Raw genomic sequence first — 21,529 nt, 5'->3', positions numbered from 1 at the left:
GATGTCTCCAGATATCAAGTATCATCGAAAACAAAGACCACAAAAATGAAGAAAATAGATAATTTCTTGAGCATCACAATTAAGTCTTGTTCAATATTCTCCAATCCAATTATGCCAGCTGATTGGAAACATATCAAGTGGACTTTGGTCCATACAATTCCATAGGAAAAAGTTCCTCACTTCAAAAGAGATCTCATTAATTTAGCCATTTTTAAAGAATCATGTACACATGTAACCAAGATAATAAAGAATTAAAGATGATAATAGATTAGCATGGAGTTCTATATGATTTATTAATATGATTATCCATTCCATATCGTGTCTACAAGATGAATTTCATTATTTACATGTAGCCTGAGAAGGCCAGGGATCTTCGGTGCTCCAGAAATCTAAGCTAGGATCTCACAGGTGGGACATTTGTCGATTTCATCATAGATGTGGTGCTTGCTACAAAGTTGCTCTCACGTTACAGTCTTTGAGTGTGCGATCGAAAAAACATGGTCACCATGGGATGATACAGGATCGTCATGGGTTTACCCACAGCAAGATACTCAGACACTGAGTATCCTGCTGTGGGTGAACCAAACAGTCCGGTTCAGTATCTGTCTTAATAGGCCTGTATAAATGGCTAAGACGAAGGAATATCCTAACTCAAACCTAAAAACAAACTAGAGCCTTCAGCCACTTTCCCAAACTCGATGGAATTCGGGAAAGATCATAGCGATTTTCAAAATGACATAAAATTGTGGTTTCCTTGGCTGTTTTTTGAACATTTTGCCATATTGTCCACATAACTTTGCAGGATACTCATGAAATAAATTAAAGCAACCGTTGTATCAAAGCAACTGCAACAATCGTTCCTCTTCGATCAAGTTTGGGAAGGTGGCTGCTTGATAATATTGTACAAATGACATTTCGTACAGGAAAAACTGCAGTTGTCTTGTGCCTTCTGAACCACCCTGTGGGATGCCCCTATTTTCGCTCCATTGCATACTCCGCATCCTTGCATTATTTTCAAGTGCAAGTGCTGCAGCTTGCAACCGAAAACACTGCACACTGGACCGTTTTTTGTCTTCTTCCTTCAGCCCGTTCCGGTACCCCCCCCCCCCCTGCCAACCATCTCGAACATCGGTGTCCAAATGTTTTGAAAATGGTCGAAAAAATGCCAGCACCGAGAGCGTGCATGCTCCCTCCCCTCCCCGTACCAGCCCGGGCCTAATTACACGTTCCCGAAAGGAAAGTGTTTCGGTGCGGCCGGTGTGTGCCCGGTTGACGTTTTCGCACAAAAATAAGAACCTTTCAGTACCTTTGGCTACCTTCAGAGTGTCTGCATGTGTGTGTGTGTGCGTTTGTTTTTTTTGTAGTGGCAAGATGTTTCCTCCCATCCTCAACCTTTCCCCGCCTCCCTTTAGCCAATGTCATGCATGACAGACCCATCCCAAGAAGCTTCTGCCGAAATGGATAATTACGCAAATGCGTGTGTACACGTGCATTGCGCACTTGGGATCTTGAGGAACAAGAGAAGAGCGGGGGGGGGGGGAGTACTAGCGAGTGCGGAAAAGGGTTTGCTGATGGGTGAACGAGGTTGAAACTTTTCTTCCGGGGTAACTTGTTTCTCTCTCGCTCAATTCCCTTCCGTTTCGTTCACCGTCGCTGTTGCTGTGTTTCGAAGTGCAGGGTCAAAATGTATGTGCCCTCTATCCCGTCTGCCCCCTTGCCCTGCATCCCCTGCACACCCACCTTCCTCAGCTCAGTGCACCGGGCACGCAATCTGTTGGGTAAAAGTGGATCGGGGGCTGTTTTTGTTTTTTGTGCGCTGCCCGTTCGCCTGCACCTATCCATTACTGGCCAAGATGCCCGCCGTCGTGAGCACGCGGATAAGAGAGGATGCCAAAAATTGCATTCGGCAGGGGCAAACGCAACAAACGTTGCCTAACGCGATCCACCGAGACGGGATGCAATACCCCCTCTCCTCATCCTCCTCCTCCTCCTCCTCATCCTCCTCCTCATCCTCCTGCTTCTTTGCCGACCTGCTTTTTCGCCACACAGTTTGCGATGCAATTGCGCAAAAAGGTAATTTGAATTTTTAATACAATTACCCTGTCCACCACAGCCCTCCCGATTGCATCCTGTTGCTGCTACGACAGTGCCCACAGCCGCTTTCCCCACGCTCCCCACCCGTGAACGGAAAAAAAAGTTACGCTAAAGCCGGAGCGCCGGACGGCCACGTCAGCTACGGTCCAGTGCCTGCCAGCCAGCTCAACAAACTTAACCCGTGTTCGCGTTGAGCTGTCCCCGGTTCTCGTTCCTTCTAGTGAACCAGCGTTAACCGACGAAAAAAAAAAAAAAAAACAGGACAACGATCGACGGCGACGGCGGCGGCGACGAGATAATATCCGAAAAATTTGCCTGCAGCTGACAGTTTGCTGTGGTCGCACCGTGGCCATGGACCGAGGTCGTTTCCGCTGCCGCACGCTTTTGCAGGCGACGATCGCCATCCGCTGCCCGGGATGCGCTGGCAAGGGCGGACGTGTGTGTGTGTGTGTGTGTTAGCGAACATTGCTGCAGGGGCTTCTGCAAGTACGGCAACGGCACTGACTGTCTGCGAACTGTAAACTGTAGCAGACTCACGGGGTTCGGGGAGAAGGCATGTAAGATGCCGACCCGCCGGGACGTGGGGCGACATGGGCCATACACGGGTATCTTATGTCCGATGGAACGGTGCAGATAAAGTCTTGCCATGGTGGTGGACCGTGCCGTTCCCTGCATGCCTCCGCGTCCCCTGTAAAGGCTCAACAGATGGTTGCACATTTTTGTGATAATAATTTTACGATGCACTTGGACTTTCAAGGTCTTCGGCCGGGCGGGGTTCGCCGTTTGGTGCGTTGTTTTACGATTTAGCTTGGTAATAAGTTTGGCTTTAATGGGGGGAACAAAAAAAAAACTATCTTTTGCTGTTTTATAACACACTTTCAAACATTCGACCTTTTACGTTGAAATAGATTTTTTTTTTGCGCGCACAAACAATATAATACTTAATTATTGCATAATTTTGCGTCTGTTGCGTCTTAATGCATTAATAATGTCACTCGCGTGAGCCAGTCTTGTTGGTGGCGCACTAAGCGGTTAATCGAATGTATCACACGGGGTAACTAACAGCGTATCTGGTTCGATTATCTCCGAGTCGGATTAGCGGATTAATATGTAGCAGCAGAAACAGGTTTTCCAACGTCTGCGTGGATTAAATTGCACGAGTCTTGTTGAAACAAGTAAAACCCAACGATGAGGTTCTTGAAAAGGCTCATGTTTGTAGCACCGCGTGTGGATTGTGAGTTCCGCGGGATTTAAGAGTTTCCAAATAAAAATTACAAATTAGACAAATGAGCCAACTCTGAATGTTGATTGGATGCAATCTGTAATGATTCATGAATCTCAAAAGATTAATATATATCGAAAGATTCACGAATCTCAAGATACATAAAGCTTGAGCTACTTATTTTTTCTTCTTCTAAGCGTAACAACCTACGTGGTCATGCCAGCCTATCCAGGCTTTCGAGGCTTCTGCGGAAGTACCACGCAGGCGGATAGTTTGTTTTCCTACAGGGAGACAACCCATGTGAGGCTTAAACTCATGAGTCGTGCGAGTTATCCACTGTACCATGGGATCGCGCAGATTCAATATTTTGAAAATCATACATTTCTAAAGATTCGTGAATCCCTGAATAGATTCATAAGTCTTTGAAGATTTACGGATCCTTGAAAATTTAAATATCTTCAGAGATTCAAGAATCTTTGGAGATTCGATTGGAGATTTCAACCACTCATCGCAGAAGATTCACATGTATGAATCTCACCGTAAAGTTCATAAAACCCAACGCTAGTTTTTATTCTAGGATGCTTTTTTCAGGATATTGACATCCTTTTCTATCATTCTGTAACTTATCTACATGTATTGGCTAGCTTTGATTGCTTGTTTTTTTTAACTGAATTTTGCTGCGATCTTTAGATTATTCGAACCATCTCTCCATAGCAAGGACATAACTATCCGGCTACGTCGTACTAATGAGATCATAGGCCCACATGACCAAAAATATTGATACGCCAAAGAAAAAGAATAAGAAAAAGAAGAAAAGCATACGTTACAAACAATTTGACGTTGTGCTGGGCAAAATCCTAACTTAAGAATCATAAGAATTCTTCGGAATCAAAATTCATCCTGTGTTTTTGTAATCGACAATTTTGGCGAATTAGCAACTGAAATTAATTTCAGCGAATATTATATCGCATTGCCACTACGTGCAGTTGTTAGAAGCGCACTGCTAACGCACTGAACAATGTCTACTTTTGCTTGTCATTTATCATTTGCTTCTTTTTAAATATTACATTGCAAAACTGGTTGCACACCGGAAGCGTGCCTGACTTTATCCGAAATGCAGTTTCTGTCCAAAACAAATGGTAAACGACGTTTGCTTTTCCAGCCGGCAACAACGCTAGCCGATGTGTCTGGTCTGTGTATATTTGTATTCTTTTCAGTCCCTTCCCGTGTTACCTTCAGCATCCGTTGTGCTTAATTTTGTGACCACCGCAGCGATCCAAGTTAAGCTGAGATGTCATCGTGATTCCGGTGCCATTTGTAAGTCTCCGCAAGTGTGTGCGACTTTGCCCGAAACCGTCATGAGTCAACCTGCAAACCGATGAGTGCGGGGACCTGGTGCTTATTCGCTCGCAGTTTCATTGCTTGGGTGGTTTTATGACTGTTTTTTTCTTTCTTGCGTTTCCTTTTTTTTGATTGTTATTTTGTGTGACTTTTCTTTCGTTTGCATCGCCACCGGTGACCATGCCCTTTGCGTTCCATTTTTTAATGTAGCTCACTTTCGAATGGTGTGGTTTTTAAAAAGTTTCACTCATTTCTGTGTGTGTTTTTTGTTGCTTTCTTTACCATTCATACATTAACGTCAACGCCGTCGGCTGTTCTTTTCTCGGTTTCATAAATGATCTTTTGCTTCACTTTCCAGTCGTCTTAATTTTTGTCCGCTGCAGTAGCAGCACACATTACAAGCAATTGCACACACACACACACACACACAGTCGTCACCGACGTCAGTTACGGACAGTTGGGCTCGTCTGTTATAATGTTTATTATTTTTCGGTGATATTTGATGGTCACCGTTTGGTTCGCCACGGGCAATAACTTGCGGTGCAATTGTGCACACAGGGCTGGTAAGGGTGGTGCAGTGCACACACACCTTTGCAACGCTTGTTCTTTTTTTTTTGAATATGCTTTTCTTAACCCTCCCTTTCATTTGCCAAATTCTACCTTTTCGGTGGTGCCGACATCATGCAAGTACTTGCAAACTTGCCTCGGGGGTTGAGTCCGTGTTGTGCGTGGGGTTTTTGGTTTGCCCGTACTTTTGCTTGGTGCCTATTTTTATGAATATTGCATGACTGGCCTCATTCCAATGCACCAACCGATTTGGGGGGGGGGGGGGGGGGGAATGCGCAAACGGTTAAGTGCAGTGCGGTGAACCGTGCCGCGATAGTGATCGCGAAGTGAAGGAAAAAAGGCTTTCCCCATAACTTTTTGGGAAGTATATTATTGTCTGCCCCGTGTGAATGGGTTTTGCGTGAAATGATTGCAGCAGACGGAGGCAATTTGGCATATTGAAAATAACCTTCAAAAGTGTATCCTTGAGACACTTTCGTTTTCGAAGCGTCCTTTGAGGGAAGGTTTATGTAATTTGCTTTGCTATTAGAGATGGAAGCAGTTTGCATTTGGTTCATGAAGGAGAAAAAGGCGTAACTGTGCAAGGAACAACGGACGAGTGAAACAGAAATTTGAGTTTAAATGAAGTAAATTCTTATTTTTGATCAACAGATCTAGTTTATTCAGAGATCCTTGCTAATGTAACCATGTTCGTTTTGATTTCCTGGCTAAGTTTATGATATTATATACATTCACTTTTGTAATTTAATACCCAACAGTTTCAATGTAAATTTGAATTATCAGCTAGTGCCAAACATTAATTCTTTGTGACACATTTTCTGCAATGCTAATGTCCTGTGTTTGCATTTTTTGCCTGCATATATAGTAATGAAAGGCAAATTTATTGATGTTAGGTGTTGGCCGGTCTCGTGGTACAGTCGTACAACACGTACAACTTTACAACATGCCCGTCATGGGTTCAAGCCCCGAATGGGCCATGCCCCTATGCGTAGGACTTACTATCCTGCTATGGGGGAAATCAGTAAGACCCTGAAAGCCAAGCGCCATTAGTGATGTACAGGCATGCCTTGACCGACAACGGTTGGTTGTGTCACAAAATAAAAGAAGAAGAAGAAAAAGAAGAAGAAGGAGGTGTTGAAATGTAATTTAAAATTCATGAATTCAGATCTATTTTTATTATCTTGTTCGGATGATCTTGACTTGTAGCATTTGATATTATGTATTTATCAACTTCTGAGATTTAATCTGAGGCCTGAGAGTATTGGCTCTTTATCGATATAGTTAAAAGTTCAAGACCAAAACCAAAAAAAGTATACAACAGATTAAAGTTTTTCAGATCAATCTGCCCAATGTAACAGAAGCAGACAGTGACAAAAGGCTATGATTGCTACAAAATCAACTTTTTACATGATGACATAGGATTGTTCAGAAGATATCAAATGAGGAAGAAACAGTCTTTTTGAGTCCTGCCCTTAATTTAAAGTAAATGTAAAGTCCTCATACTTACGGTAAATAATGTTTCTAAATAACCTTACTATTGCTTTCTACAAATTGCCTACAAAGCTCACAACTTCCCTTCCAACAATTGCAAAACCGAGTGATCGACACGTGAAACATTTCCTTTTGCTCTCATTGGACTGCATTTGCCATTTGCGCCTCTCGGGGAGGGGTAAAAGGCCATCGCAACGGTGTGTTAACCACCTCGCGTTCACTAGCCAAAGGGGATCCTCCTAAGCGCTCCGGCGCTCTGGTACAACGCCACACTGCTACGCTCATAAATCTAGTTCTTGCAGCGGGCTCAAGGGATTTAAACGGTTCCACCTAAAACCTAACCCATCGGCCGTAACGATCAACCCAACACCGGAGCCATCATTACCGTAATCGTAACCGCTGCAGTTTGTGCAGCATGAAGAAGTGTACGAAACTACCACCATCACCATCATCATCAGCAGGTGGTTTCGTAGAACCAGCATCGGGGCCACTTTCGCGAGCTTTTGCGCCGCGCTAACTGTCTCGGTCTTATCTGCAGCGAACCATCCGCCGGCCGGGGGTTCGGGTCAGCGCAAACTGGCCCCCACACACAGATTATGTGCAACACTTCAACGTTGCAGCTGACTAAGCGTGAGCAGCGGGAGGGATGGGTAACAGTATAAAACACCCAACACCTAGTTTACACCTAGTCACGGCCAGTGTGTGCTGGACAGTGGAAAAAGGTGCAGGCTTAGGTGCAACTGAAGATGAGTTTTTATGATGCCAGAAAGAGTGTACAAAAGGAACATCCACCACAGACCGACCGGTGTGCAGACTTAACCGGTGCTTGCGCTAATTTTAGTGCCGCGCAATGAATCTGCATTTGCATTTTCTTATCGGATAAGACCCAAACCAACCCGACTGTGTGTGTGTGTGTGTGTGCGCTCGGTTCGGCTATCCGGTTTGCCCAGGGTTTGTGTGCACGATGCCCTTGGCCATGAGACGCCACATTGCATCGCCAAACGGCGCTGGTTCGTGCTGCCTGGACGAGAAAATGCCTTTCGCGGTATCAGCATGCGGCAACAAGGCATGGAAGCAGCCGCAGCAGCATATATTCACGAAACTCCTAATTGATGGGTCATGTATCGTACGCCACGACTTGTGCCTGTTGCGATTTGTGCCCGTTAAACAATGAGCACCACGACAACAAACAACCCAAACCGACCCCGACCCGTCCCGGTAACTCGGCTGGTTTGCTTACTCCCTCTCCAAAGCACCGAAGGGCTTTACCGTTCTGGAGCTGTATCCGCCAAACAGATGGGGCGCGTATATTTAGTAGCATCACTGGTTCAATGAACCCACGCCGTCTAGAACTTCTCCAAGATGACATTCGTGGAGGCGATGTGTGTTTTTTTGTTTTGTTTTTGTCGTCGGTCGGCTCTCGGCGTAAGCTGCTGCCTTCTTGAAGTCAAGAAGGGCGAAAGCTCCCGGTGCAACGGGAGGCACGTGCCGGTTTGGGCCACCTTTTTACTTGTTGCGCTTGATTTGTTCTGGCCCTCGGGGCCGCGCGACAGGACAACTTTGAAGAAATGTAATTTATTTTACTAGCACACACATGCACACACACCGCATGAAAAGTTGCTTATGGAGCTATTTTTGGTACCATGCAGATCACATCAACCTGTCACAAATGTTTTTTGCCCCGTGAACAAGAGTTTAGATGGACGGATGGGGCAAAGATGTTATAAATATCGTTTCAAAACTGTCAGTGCGATGCAAGGCAAATTAGAAAAGTATTTTGTTGATAAGACAAGTGATAAAAAGAAAAACGAAATAAATAAGAGAAATAATGTCAATTGTTAAAAAAAGATGAGATGAACGTAAAACAAAAACAATGTAAAAGAAGATAACTAGATAATAAAAGTAAATCAATTCTTCACTCATTTTGGTTTTGTTTTTTTTTTTGTACTCTTGTGATTTTGATGGTTTAGAAACCGTATCGTAAGATTTTGTGCGATTTTGTTTATTGTTTGTTTGTTTGTTTGTTTGTTTGTTTGTTTGTTTGTTTTTTTTTTGTTGTTTTCTTATCTCTCTTATGACATTTTTTCATGTTATTTAATTGTTTCCGTTTTGATATTCTATTTTCCTATTTTCTTATTCTATTTTTCTATTTTTATTCTTTTTTAAATTGTTTCAGTTACAAAAGATAAAAAAAAATTAAATAGATATTGCTTGATTTTTTGAATAACAATTTCCAAATTTTCTTCAGTACAGTTAAGATTTAATTTATTTATGAGTACTTATTTCAATGAAGCAAAAATAATAGTTGAACAAGCTTAATGTTTTGAACCTATGCATACAAATTTTACGTTACTTTTATCATCGTATTTAGCTCTGGTCACAAATTTGAACAAAAACCAAAAAAAAGCATCACTCCTATTGCACCGTCTGGCTGATTTATGTTGAACAAGTGCCGTAATTGCGCCCAGTATTGAGACGACCACTTGTGGCGTGTGCCATCTTGAAGGAAGGGAGGTTGAAGAAAGTTTCCGCGGAAAACCGTGGAGGAAAGGAGTATGGAGGAAGCACGAAACCGAGGGCAGCAGTTTTGGTTTTTGCATAGCACAACGGTGACCCTCGACCCATTCAACGAGTGGTTTACCTTTGCAGCAGGTATTTTAACAGATATTATATATCCCTCCAATGTCCCTGCCGTTCCCCTGGCGCGCCCCTTTTAAGTGCCGTCAGCAATGAGGGGAAGGGGGGGAGGGAGGATAATGTCAGCATCCTCTCCAAATTTACCACAGACAGTGTCTCGGTGTGTGTATGTGTGTGAGTACCTACGTACGATTTTGGCAAGATAAGTCCGGGAGGATACGGGTGAGAACGGCGAAGAATCATCACTGCACTTTCAGCAATATCACGATCTTGAGATGTGTTTTTTTCGTTCTTTCCTTTGGTTGAAATCATTCTCTCAGTCTCTCTCACTCTTTATCTCTCTCTCTCTATTTCTCGCTCTCTCTCTCTCTCTTTCTCTCTATCCTTTCCCACACGATTTGGGTGCACGTGCTTCAACCATCTGGTTCACCCTTGTCATCTACAATGATGGCCACACGGTATGTTCATGATTAATTTGACGTAAAGCACGACTGCAGACTAGTTAACATGTCGAAAGGAATAGGGAATAAGGTTAAGGAAAATTATACGATATTACAATTTGTTTTAGATATAAATTTGGAATGGAATTTCGGAATAGAAGAGGAAAAGCTAATATTCTTTCCAAACTAAAGGAACTTACAAGGTTTCATTTAAAGCAAAACAAAACAAAAAATACAATAGGTATGCACATTAACCTTTGAATGCTTTCTAACCCCACTTTTTCCTATTTTCCAAACGACCCAATCCTGGATGGAAACTTATTAATGCCAAGAACTGTAATTTAACCTGCAGTGGTTCCCTAAGTGCACCTCCCACAACCACACATACAGTTGTTTGATCGTGCAATATTCCAGATGATGGATTATCCCGTTCCACTACGCGCTGCCTTTCACGATGATGACGATGATGACGACGACGACAACGCGCTCATGACGCTGATGACGAGTCGGTCGTGACCCCTTGGAATTGAGTACGCTCAGACGGACAAACTCGACGGCAGCAACGCTGCACCCGGTTCCCGGCCCCGCCTAAACCATGGGTTGGGCTGTACACGACGTATAGCCTAAGGATTCAACAAGTCCCATCATTTAGGATGGCCGATTTGCTCGAGCAGGGATTTGCTCCCTCACTCAACGACAGACAACACTTCATTACGTGTTGTAGCGCACAAACAAAGCGACGCTGCTGTTTTGACTCCAGCCACCCCAGCTGCGCCAGATTGCACCCTTTCCTCCAGGCCATCCTTCTCCACAGGCAGCAGGGTGTAAACTGCAACCTGAAACATCTATCTCTTTTCTATTCAATTTCTTTCCCTCAGCAGCGCGATTTTCCCCACTGCAATGTGTGTAACACAGTTTAAAGTGATGTAAAAATTGTACTAAGCCACGCTTGCAAAAAGCACGAACAAATAAATCTTCCCGCTTCTCGTAGCGACCGCCGTGGCCGGATGCGAAACGGCCGATAAATCTTCCCATTCATACCGACTCTTTGATCCTAATAAATATTTACATACGATTGGAGGTTTGCGCGCGACCGCCCGATTGCAGGATCGCGGGATCGTTGCTTCCCGGGTTGTGCTATCGAGAACCGATCGCAAACGAGCCGTTGTAGTGGCTTGTGCTTGAGCGAAGGCATTTGAGAGGGTAAGAAAAGAGAAACGTTGAACGAGCAGATTGGGTACTATTATTATGATTACTATCACCCTTTGCTTATCGGGGACTTGCGCTATCTTGAGGTGAGTCTGTTGAAGTTCTCGAAGTGATAGGACGAGGTGAAATCCAGTGCAACTGGTTCGTGGACGTCCAAGTGTTGATATAAATTAAACAAGTTTTTTGTTTTTGTTTTTAATGAAAACTTTGTTTGAAGGGCTTTCGAAGCGAATTAAATAAAAAAAGAAAAGAAAAAGAAGAAAAAAATTAAAAAATCAAGTAGTTTTGGTCTAAAACATTAAACATTGGATGAACAAAAAAAACGCATGTTAAATGAAATTACATCATCTGTGAGATTAAGTTATTTGTCTGTTCTTTTGGAGCAAAGTTTTAATACTTTTCTAAAAAATAAATAAATAAATATCTTTTTGAGACATTTCACTTTTTTTACATATTTTTTATACGCTTTTCTTTTTTAGTTTTGTAATAGTTTTTCTTGATTTTTGAACTTGATTTAATTTTCTCTCTGTTATGATTTTTACCGTGCTTTACCTTTTTTGATTTTATCATGTCATTTTTTAGTTTATTCTTTTATCTTTTTCTAATCTTTTGTCACTGGTTATGTGGTCTGTTTTTATTTTTTGTGTTATGTATTATTTTCCTATTTTCATTGCATCTTATCTTTTTCTGTTGTATTGCTTCTTGTTTTTTTGTTATTATTGTGTACATGTAATTGTGTACACTCAATTTACATAGCATATTATTTTGTATCGTCTCATTCCAAAACACTCTGAAACAGTAACATGCCTATGCCTATTTTGTTTTCTTCAACCATCGGAAAAGGTTCTCTTGCAACCATTCCTCCCTTTAGATCTTTTCAATCGAACCCACAATCTTAAGAATCGAGCTACCAACAAACGGTGGCAGCGCGCTGGCGACTGATAAAGATTTATCTTCGGCAAGTGTGCCATTAGCTTTTATGCTTTCGATTAAAGGCGATCGAGTTGTGGCCCGACCCCATTGCCCGCCTAGATGCGCTTGTTACGCTGCTGCTGCACCAAAGCCATTCTATACACGATCCTCCATTCCTTTGAATAACGTCGCAATCGATAGAGAAGCAAGAAAAGGGTTTGAATAAATTCTCGAAATTTATTGATTCAACAAGCACCCGGACACAGCACCCGGTCGCCTACGGACGAGCAGAACGGGACAGGGAACCGAGGGCAAGTGAATGGTTTGCAGCAATTGCATTCGAAATAGCAGGAGAATGCAGCGCAAAAAAACTGTACCACGGTAGTTCCGCGTCCCTCGGGCGCACGTCGAGATGAAAAAGGGCCGGGAATTGCTGAAAGGAAAACATTTTTAACCATAAATATTTATCGATAAGATTGTTCGGGGCCATTCCACCGGACGACGGTTCCCATTCATTTTGCCCTAGACAAAGCAGCCCTGGCGGGGCACGGGGCCGGCAGCCCTGGGCTTTCCGGTAGCCGGGCCGGTGCTGTAGGGTGGTTTCATCCCGTACCCGTTGCCGAGTTCCTGGTTCCTCCCGGATGCCCGGAGCGAAGGTGTAGTGGGGTTGTAAAGTTTAATTTTATTATTTACTGTAAGCCCATTACAACATACCATCGGATGGCACTGGAATTGTTCCGTGCCAGTGGACGGTATGTTGGAAAAAATGTGGTCATGTTTGCAGTGCTGGCCAAGTCTGTAAGGTTAATGTGTTTGCCATAGTGGTACTTTTTGCATTTCGAACCGAATGCAACGACAAAGGGACAAAGCGGTGGCAGTAGTATGTGGTAGTTATGTTGTGATTGAAAACATTCTTGCATTTATTAGTACTGCCAATCACTGGTTCGATTTATGTGTTCCCGCTGGACAACATTTTCAAAAAGTATTTTGTTTATTTTATAGGAAAAGTGCCCTGGTAAGATCCTGGTTGATTATAAAAAAAATTAAAAATTTAAGCACAAATAATTCGCTCACTTGAGTACTTAAATGAAATAATATTATTTATAATATAAAAAAGGAATTAATTGGCCATATAAAGCTTTTGTTATTGATTCTTACCTAAACTTAAGCAAATATTCACTCAAATAAATAACCTCCATGGGCAGAAAAGAAAAAAAATTACCGATGTTGCGGTTTTCATAATTTAAGCACATGAGTTACACATTTTATAGCCTTAAAAAATATGTATGCCTACAAAAGATTCAAAAATAACGTTATAATTATATTAAGTATACAAAATGGAACAACAAATAAAATAAAATGAATACAGCGAAAAAGAGGCTTAAAAAGCGAAAAAATCTGAATACAATTCGATAAAATGTTTTCAATTATTGGTGAAACATGTGTTTTAATTTTAAACAAAATATAATAACTCAATAAGTGTAAAACAAGAGTATTAAATGATTTATCAATCGTGAAGATACGAGGAAAAGCTACAAAGAATCATAAAAAAACAATACAACCAGTAAAACCAATAAATACAATTACAACTGACAAAGAGAGTTATTGGAAACACTGGAACTGTAAAAATTCCCACCAATAGAAGCATTTTTATTTGATACGTTTACTCTCGGGACCTCAATATAATTCCGTTTTTTCACCTGCGTACAAGCGTAAAAAATCGTCCAACTTTTTAAAATGTGTGTCCAAAAAAATGCTCTGTAGTAACCTTTTCTCGTGCTCGTAGTACATTGATACATACATATTTTGCTATCGGTACGCAGATAAATCGTGTTGTAATGTAATTCCTCGCCTTGGGTGTACTGCTTGACGACAGGCTAACCTTTTCTGTCTACACAGGTAACGTCATTAGCAGAGCCAGTCAAATTCTCGGCCTAATAACTCGCTCAACAATTGACTTCAATGAACCTCACTGCTTTAAAACTCTGTATGTTGCTCTGGTTCGATCTCTATTAGAATATGCCAGCATAATATGGAATCTTATCAGTATTAGAGGCATTACTCGGCTTGAAAGAGTGCAGAAAACGCTTCACTAGAGTCGCTATTTGGCGCATAATGTCCTTTTCTCCTTTGTCACCATATGCAGTGTCAACATTTGGGAAATGATTCATTAGAAAAAAGATAAAAGAGGCATATTGTTGGGGTCTTGCTTCACTGCTGGTTTGATCCTTAGCACTATAGATGGTCCTGGCCTTCTCTTTACCATTCATTTTTAAGTTCCTTCTAGATTGCTCCGTCTTCGTCCACTACTAGTCATTTCCACTCGTCGAAGCTTATACTGTCATAATGATCCCTTACTAAACTTGCTAAAGACATTTTAATACTGATTCCGACCGTGTCGACTTTACGAGTTCTTTACGATCCTTCCGTTCCCGTCTCCAAGCATCCTCTTTTCTCTCTTTAACCACTTTCTTAAGAGCGCAATTTTTGGTAGGAATTGCTACTCACGAATTAGAGCTAAGCAACGTCAGTTTCCAAGCATTACTCTTAATACTTGTAAAACCTCCATAGCGTAAAAATTATTTACAATAAATAATTAAATGGATAAATTAATGAATTAAAATATGCTGCCAACATCCATTTTTCACTGTAATTTTCAGTCCCAAAATTTGTTTTCATGCATTCTATTTTGCGGTTTACACAAATTATCATACTCCACACTAACGCAAAGCGAAGAGGTGAAACATATGATTTCACAAAAAAAGTCCCAGCTCTTCCATCTTCCATTTGTCACGGGACGACAATAATAATAATAACAATATGCGCATCTTTGCTGCGTGTGCACTCGGTCACGCCAAACAGCTTATCATGCTCGTTATTGCCGGTTAATTTTAAAAACATGTTCCTCCCGAAACCGCATCCCATCAGTCAGTCATCCAGACGGGGACACGCACTCGCCCTTTGCGTTCGGGGCCAAAAGAGACGACGACGAGCCACGGCTTGTGTGCCACGTGGCTAAATTAATTGTCGTCTTCCGAGCGTCGTCTTCCAGCACGCCCAAACTCCAATCGCCAACGGGTACAGGATACATTAAAGGGGAGGAAATGCAAGGAAAGAAACAGCTCGTGCAGAACAACTGTGGGACATTTTTGCTGGCGAACGAATTGAATTGATAGGAAACAACAGCATATGTGTGTGTGTGTGTGTGTGTGTGTGTGTGTGTGTGTGTGTGTGTGTGTGTGTGTGTGTGTGTGTGTGTGTGTCTGTTAGAAAATAAGAGGAAAGATGACACAAAACAAAAAAACAGACCAGCAACAAACGGTCCCAGGATCACTTTAGCCTGCTTCAGAGAGGGCGCTAGCCCCCCAAAAAACACGAAAATGAAGCAAGTACAGCAACAAAAGCCGGCACACACACAGCGCCGTGTTGCGATGCGACGATGACTTGCCATCCATTAAATATCATTATTCAATTTATGCTCTCGGTTACAATCTTACGTCATTTATTTCCCGCCGTCAAGTTCAAGTTCACGCACAGGCAGCGTCTGCTGCTCGCCCATGGTCCGACCCCGACCTGGCCTTCCCCCCCCCCCCCCCATTCGACGTGCAGCAGCAGACAGACCGTCCGACAGGTTCTGCCGGCAACGGCCAAAGTCTTAAAGTCGACGTGCAAAAAAACCATCGGGCCGGAAAGCGGGCCGGGGGTGGAGAAAGAAGCACCGGCAAGCATCTGCAAAAAGCCGCAAAAAGGCGAGAGTGTTGGGAGGCGAAGGAAGTGTATGCAGCGAACAACAACAACAACAGCAGCAGCAGGGGGAAACAAATGGAGGGTGAAACCAAAAGTAAAAAAAAAAAAAAATGACGGCTGCTCTGTTTGCGGTTAAACATTTGGGATCGCACAGAGATGGGTGATGGGCGGTGGAGCTGGAGTTTGTGGTGGTGCATTTTGTCGTCGAAGGAAAGGACGAAAGAACAACGCGTCATGCTTGTGGGCTAGGGCATCCCTTTGGGCAGGATAATGCAGATCACGCTGGCCGCGACACGAGGTGGTGTTAAGTGTAAGTGAAAGGATGCGAAACACCCTGCGCGAACCCGATAGCAAAAGGATGCCAACAGGAAAGAAACACCACAGCAAGCAAGCCACGGTCAAACGAAAATGAAATGGGAGTCAAATATCGGTAACGCAGTGGTGGTAAAAGTTTGCTAAATTCTGTGTCTTTTTGTCTTTTTTTGGCAATGCAGTTTACAGCCCGTGTGGGTTTGTGTGTATGGCTGGACACTTTGAAACGACACTCGCCACTTCTCTCCTTCGGGGCCGTTGCTCAAGTGCAATTGAAGGTGGCAAGCCAAAAATTTGGTTGAAACGTTTTTTTTTGTTATTTTAGAACGAAAGAAAAAAAATGCAAAAATACGATCGTATAATGTGCTTGAGTTCATTTATGACAAAATCTTTTACAAAATATGATAAACATACTGATAAGAGCAAGGAAATAAGGGAAAAGAGAGCTTCATATAATAACCCTCAACTAAAGGCAACAAAATTGAGAAAGAAATACCGATTTAAAAAATAAACAAAAGGCAAAGAAACAAGAGACAATAAAGACTTTGGTTAAAATTTAAAAGAAAATCTATGAAAAATATAATAAATTGAAAATAATAACTAATAACTTGTATTTCCGAAAGATGAAATTAAAAAAGTGGAACAAATATATTAATCTTAATTAAAACTAAGGTAAAACTTGAAAAACTCATACCGGATGTAAAACTGAGCTAATCAATAAGGGAAAGGATAGTCGAACAATACAAACGATATGTAAAGGTAAAAGAGCATTGAATAGAAAGCTAGTTTTATCATAAAAATGGAAGAAAATTAAAACATAAAAAATAAGAGACAAATGAAAAATAAAAAAAAAACAATTAAATTAAAAATAATAATAAAAAACGATCCTATGTTTAAAATAATATCTATAAATTTGCAATTAATCTGTTGTATGCTACAGAGGATGAAAATAATGTACAGATAAATGATGCTGAGATTATTTCATGAAATTTAGATCTTACTAATTGTTTTGTATAAAATAATGCAAAATAGCACTGTTTCTAATCATTATTGAGTGTTTTAAAAAAAATTATGAAAAATATATTTTTATCTTGGTAGAATTCAAAATAACAAAATTCAAAATAGGTTTTGAAATTTTAAAATTTTTTCGTAACATTAATAAGAATTAGATGAATAAAAAATGAGCCATTAATACAAAATAAACTATACCTTTATGTTGATTTAAAGTTTTTAAAATAATGCATTAATTTGTGAGTTAATTATATTGCGGGAAACTGACTCCAACCTTTCCCTAACGGTGCAAATTTCATTTGATTTAAAATTCAAGTGATTCAAATTAGCTGCCCGAAAAAGCTTCATATTTTAGCGCACAATGTGATTAGTTTTTACGACAACTTGCTACTTGTTAAGACAAAACAACAGGAGCAAAAACGCTCAATTCTCCAAAACCAACTCGTCGCTCCAGCTTGGTGGCATCTTTGCCCCCCCCCCTCCCCTCCCATGGCAGTGGCTTTGTCGCTGCTCTCTACAGGGCGAACAGGACGAAACTTTAACAGACAAAACATTCCTTCCATCAACCGCACCCACACCTTGCACGAGACATGACGAATCCTGCCGGCAAACCGCGCACCGAGGGTGAAGCACGCCTCGCTCAAGACACACGACCGTTAAAGCAAAACTCCTGAGAGCTAGAGAGAGAGAGAGAGAGATGCAGCGAAACAGACATCCACAAAACCCAAAACCAAAAATTACACCACCACCCCGAAGGGCAACCGAAAGTGGCCAAAAGACGGACGGAACGGAAACAAAAAGTAAGCAACCGTCGCTCAACCACCACCCAACAGCTTTGTAACCGGTCATACGCCGGGGAGAAATGCCAAAAACTTGCCTCGCGAAACGAAACGGGGGAAGAAAAAATGTAAAACGTCCATGACGGGATTTTAAGTTTTTGAAGACACAGCGACGTCGTCGTCGTCGCGGTTACCGTGGTCGTCGTCGCCGTCGTCGGGTCGTCCTTTTGCGGGTCTGGAGTTCAAGTTCAATTTCCATCATATTTCTGGCATGTTGTGTAGTTATTTAATAAACTTTTCCTCTGTCCGTTTCTCCACCCTTTCTATCCGGCAACGTCTCGCCCCACGGACCGCTGTTTTCCCACGCTTTTTTGTGTGTTGTATGAGTGCTTCGCGAGAGACGGATCGTCTGGGTTGGCTTGAGAGGCTCGAGGAAGGCAACGTCAGCCGAGCAGGGCGGTATCGTTACGCGGTAATTCTATTATCCTTTAGCGCTGGGCGAATGTGTTTTATTCGCCCGCCCAGCTCATTCATTGGTTAGGTGAAACGAGTCTCGTTCATGGCGGGGCAAAATCTCGGCCGAAAATCACCGTCATCACCGGTGTTGGCACACGAGGCGACGTTACGGCATCGCGTACGGCTCTTGCCGCCGAAAGCACGATGGATGCGGCGCGAAGGATAATTATAATCGATTGCTACCCGCCGTGCTATTAATAGGCAAACTTTAAGCTTAATGTCGATTAGGATGGATGGAAAGGAGCTCATTAGGGTGAATGTAAGGTTATTTTTAGCCCAAATATCGGTCATTTTCGGTTAAATAAATTTGAAACCAAATGATGTATTGCTAATTTCTCAAAGAAAAACTCACCGTGCCATACAATTCTTCACACGCGTTTTACATCCATTAACACCGATTTATTCTCACATCAACCGTGCTCACTCGGTATCTTCGCTGCTTGCCGCCTCGAACACGGTGGACCGTTCGAAGCGTTCCTGAGTTTTGCGCCAAATGCTATGCCGCCGGGGATCGATCGGTTTCGCGTTGTGCGGACCACCACCGATCGCCATCTGACCGTGGCTGCCCAGCCCGGACGTACCCACGTTCGTGGTCAGTGCGATCGGTTCGGTCAGACCGGTATCGTTCTTGCCGAGCGGTTTGCCCTCATTCCAGCCGAGCTTGGACAGCATCTGGAAGCCCTTGTTGCTGCTGCTGATCGATTGATCGAGCGAGGCGACCTGCGTTTTTTCGTGCTCGTTCGAGCTTCCCTTCACCTTGCGCCGGACGGCGGCCCGGTCCTTGTAATCGACACTGTTACCACCCGGTTCACCGGAACCGACGTACTCTGGAAGTTGGTGACAAAATGGCAATGAAGTTAATGAAAATTTGCTCAAATATAAGGCAACCACTGCACAACACTCACTCTCATTCTCCAGCCCGAAACGCTTCTGTATCAACTTTAAGCCTTCCTTGTGCGAGACGGGTTTGGTGATCTTTGAAACCGTTTCCGGCACAACGACCGGCTCCACGCTTACCAGCAGTCCCGGCTCGCACTTGCCGCACGTCGAGTTGCCTTCGTGCACGTGACAGAGCAGCTTTGTTTGATTGAGCTGCAGAATACTACCGTGCGAGAGGTTTTGCGGTTCGCTCTGCGCCTGCTGCTCGTCCCGCTTTACCCGCACACCGTTGTACAGGGTGCCGTTGCGCGAACCAAGATCCACAAACTGGTACGTGGCCTTGCGGTCGTTGTACATGAACTGTAGATGCTTTTTGGAAACGTTTATGTCCGGTATGATCACGTCATGGTTGCCCTCCCGGCCCAACGTTCCACCCTTGCAAGTCACGATGAAGAGCGAACCGATTTTAAGCTCTTTTACGTTCGTCTCCTGCACTATCATGCGCAGGGACGGCGGGTACCGTTTCGCTACATCTGGAGAGGGAAGAAAAGCGTGAATGATACAAGTGTGAGTACCGTTTCATTCGAAAAAGGAAATAGATTGTAAAAAAACGTAGCAAACGGCCCCTGTTACTGCTTTCCTTGTATGTACCTTTGTAGCCCGTTTGAAACTGTTCGGTCTGCGAGTCGGCACTATCTTCCGCGCTCGATTTCACCTCTATCACCGAACCGACCGAGTTGGAATCGCCGCTTTCGCTACTCTCCAGTTCGCCCTCCTCCTTGACCACCGTCTTCCCATCCGAGGACGACGAGCGATGGCGCCGTTTCGATTTCCGTTTCTTTTTCGAACGCTTCGAGCGCACCGCCTCGCTACTGTCGCTCGAGTCCGACTCCGAGGTGGAGTGCGAACGACGGCGACGGTGCTTCCGATGGGACCGTGATTTTTTCTGCTTTCGATTACGCTTTCGGCTCCGTCGCCTACTACTACTACGCTCGCTGTCATCGCTATCGCCCGGTCGAGCTTTCTTTTCACGCGCCGCATCGGAGCGTTTCGATTTCTGTGCGGGGTTCGCGGAGTGGTTGTGGAATGGAATATAGAAAAAGAGAGAAAGAGAGAAAGAAAACGGGGGGCCGCTGTTAACAACGCCGCACTCGATCACCTACCTAGTGCGTTTTGACGCATGTGGTCGATCTCCAGCGAGGAAAATCGGGCTACAAAACTGTCGTCTAATGAGAGAGAAGGTGAAGTAGTAGTGGTAGGAACCTACAAGAAAGCCAGGTTCAGAATGTGGAGTTAGGTTGGGGGTGGGTTACAGGGTTTGCCAACCAGGGGTTGTTATAGTTGTTGGACGCTTTCTTAACTCCTTGCTATTGGAGGTGAACTTCATATGTTGGAAATTGGACTCTAAGGAATGCGTTTTATATAGGCTCCTTGGAAATTCCTATTGGATTTGTCCAACAAGTGTGCTACAGATTCCAATTCCCAAAGGATTAAGTTCATTTCACGTATGAAAGAGTCAATAAAAGGTCCCACAGCTATGAGAACTCCTGGAAAACCCTGTCAGCGCACTGAGAGGTGTTGTACCTTTTGTTTGGCATTCGGTTCGGCCTCTACCATTGTTTCGGGAATGACTTGCGAGTAGAAATCGTACTCCTTCGTTTCTTCGTTATACTTCAGGTAGCAGCCGCGGTGGCCATCGTAATGTAAGCCGTAAATCTGTAACGAGGGTAGCTTTTGCATTAGAAAGCGAACTTCCCATCAACCGTGGGTGGTAATACCGTGTCGTACCGAATTGTAGTAATAACCCGTCGCCGGATCGTAATACATGCCGGACGTGGGCTCGTAGATGTATCTATTCTGAATGTCCACATCCTGAGCCGTCTTCTTGATGTCGTCCACAAATGCTTTTATATCGAGCGGTTCCTCGGGAACATCCTCTTCCTGGGCAGGACATTCGCCTTCCTCTGCCGGTTGCTCCTTCTCCTTTGTACCATTTTGTCGTAGGAACTTGCGTTGCACTCGCTGTAACCGAAACAATTATTAGTTTTGGTGAAATTGCATGTAAAAACTGAACAGAATAAATTACCAGTGCGTGAATCTTCTTTTTGAGCCTCTGTATGCGGGTACTTTGCCGTCGGATGTGGCGATGTAAGCCCTGCACGTACAGGGACAGCTGGTGGGCCGTCACATCGTACAGGTTTGTTATGCGAAACAGCTTAAGCTTGTGGTTCGGTTTTTTCGCCATCGGTAAGTGGTTTCATTTGCTTTTAGCTGAAATTTTGCGGTCTTTTTTTCTGGGAGCTGCACATCCACAACAAATGTTGGCAAATGTTTATTTGGCGGCTTCGCACCACTGACAGCTGTCATGGAGT

General features: G+C 43.3%; 1 protein-coding gene across 2 annotated transcripts; it reads right to left on the bottom strand.

The window, feature by feature from the left end:
- Positions 1-18,655: 18,655 nt before the first annotated feature.
- Positions 18,656-21,504, bottom strand: LOC120947631 (angiogenic factor with G patch and FHA domains 1). 2 transcript variants are annotated; one of them, XM_040363123.2, is made up of 6 exons: positions 21,244-21,504; positions 20,946-21,179; positions 20,742-20,873; positions 20,321-20,420; positions 19,184-19,690; positions 18,656-19,105 (listed from the first exon to the last, which is right to left on the bottom strand). In XM_040363123.2, the coding sequence occupies exons 1-6, from the start codon at positions 21,400-21,402 to the stop codon at positions 18,699-18,701; spliced, it is 1,539 nt and encodes a 512-aa protein (XP_040219057.2). In that variant the 5' UTR covers positions 21,403-21,504; the 3' UTR covers positions 18,656-18,698. The 2 variants fall into 2 exon arrangements, with proteins under 2 accessions (XP_040219057.2, XP_040219056.2); XM_040363122.2 differs by lacking the exon at positions 20,321-20,420 and adding an exon at positions 19,809-20,214.
- Between the last annotated feature and the right edge of the window lie 25 nt (positions 21,505-21,529).

This window comes from Anopheles coluzzii, chromosome 2, assembly GCF_943734685.1.
Source record: "Anopheles coluzzii chromosome 2, AcolN3, whole genome shotgun sequence".
NCBI lineage: Eukaryota > Metazoa > Arthropoda > Insecta > Diptera > Culicidae > Anopheles > Anopheles coluzzii.
The sequence above is the reverse complement of the archived record's forward strand: the minus strand, read 5'-3'. Positions and strand labels throughout refer to the sequence as shown.